The sequence below is a fragment of the Papilio xuthus genome, unplaced genomic scaffold, assembly GCF_000836235.2.
Source record: "Papilio xuthus unplaced genomic scaffold, Pxut_1.1 DF825017.1, whole genome shotgun sequence".
NCBI classification, from domain to species: domain Eukaryota; kingdom Metazoa; phylum Arthropoda; class Insecta; order Lepidoptera; family Papilionidae; genus Papilio; species Papilio xuthus.
In genome coordinates this window covers 75,718-77,020 of record NW_013533632.1, presented here as the reverse complement: position 1 = coordinate 77,020, position 1,303 = coordinate 75,718, and the positions used below count along the sequence as shown (strand labels likewise).

Sequence of the window (1,303 nt, the reverse complement as noted above, 5' to 3'; positions counted from 1 at the left end):
TTTTTTTTTTATTTATGGGGTGAGGTAAAACGTATTGGGTACGCTACAGTTTGCCAACATGGGAGCATTAAAATTAAAATTACCACTTATGGCTACAAACATCAATTCCGTTTGACACAAACAAATAAAAAAAAAACATGTATTAAATATCAACTCACGCTCCTAACCCAGATCAAAGCATCAAAGTATCGCCGAGCGATGAAATACAAACAACATAATATATTGATAATAACAAATAAAACGATAAAATAAATCTTTGAAATAGAGTTCGCTTTTTACATTTTTTTTTTTTGCCTTAGTGAAATAAATAAATAGTAAAAAATTAGCAATTGCAGCAAACACTTTCGGTTCTGTGTGCAGTGAAACTGTTCAACGTTTATATCTTGATGTAAAGTTCCTTACCCTTGGAAGAGATGGATAAAGACGAGTGCGGGTGTAGTATGTGATATCCCACGCACCGGCGAGCATAAACGTCGCCATCAACAACACGGCCTGCCGCCACATTGCGCCGCGCACTTTCACTGCCACAACGCGCCGTGTGCCGCCACTGCTGACAGCACCCCGCCATGCCGCCAGGCCGCCACCCCACCACGCGACACCCCCTCAAGTCGGCGACCAGCTAGGCGAACGATAAGTAACACGCCGCCCGCTTGTTGCCTCTGGCCTGATAAATATGTTTATGCGGTAATATAAGTTGTACTTACACACTACATTGCATTACATATTATTCGCAAGGCCCAGACAGCAGGCGTCCTAAGCGATTTGTTACTATTGTCTGACTGGTGTCTAATTCTATGCATACATACAGCGTGTCCCAAATTCAGCGATAAAACGGTAATGGTGTATAGCCAGATCGATAACTATAAGAAGGGGAAGGATACTAAAAGAAATCCTATTTATTTTTTTTTTTTTTTTTTTTTTTCTTAATTACTTTTGGCCAACTATTGACATGCTATTGTGTAACAAAAAACCCCCGCGGTGTTCTCCTACGCCCAACCGGACCGTGGCATCTACGTTAGTTTATCCACGGCTCGGCTCCCGATGCCTCGCCTTGCCTCCACCCACTGGCACAGGACGGGGCGGACGGCCTCGATGAGCCGTCTGCTCACCGAGGCGTCCGCCAACCTCTCCTTCCATCGCCGGAAGAGATCGTCGCTACCTACCTTCCTCTATCAGTCTGTCTGTCTGTCTGTCTGTCTGTCTGTCTGTCTGTCTGTCTGTCTGTCTGTCTGTCTGTCTGTCTGTCTGTCTGTCTGTCTGTCTGTCTGTCTGTCTGTCTGTCTGTCTGTCTGTCTGTCTGTCT

At 44.9% G+C, this 1,303-nt stretch overlaps 1 protein-coding gene across 1 annotated transcript in view; it reads right to left on the bottom strand.

Annotated features, from left to right (window-relative positions):
- LOC106126089 (uncharacterized) overlaps positions 1–510 on the bottom strand; it is a 2,097-nt gene extending 1,587 nt beyond the window's left edge. Inside the window, exon 1 of the mRNA XM_013323554.1 lies at positions 403–510. Coding sequence (XP_013179008.1) covers positions 403–504 — 102 coding nt within the window. The 5' untranslated portion in view covers positions 505–510. The remainder of the gene's footprint in view (positions 1–402) is intronic.
- Between the last annotated feature and the right edge of the window lie 793 nt (positions 511–1,303).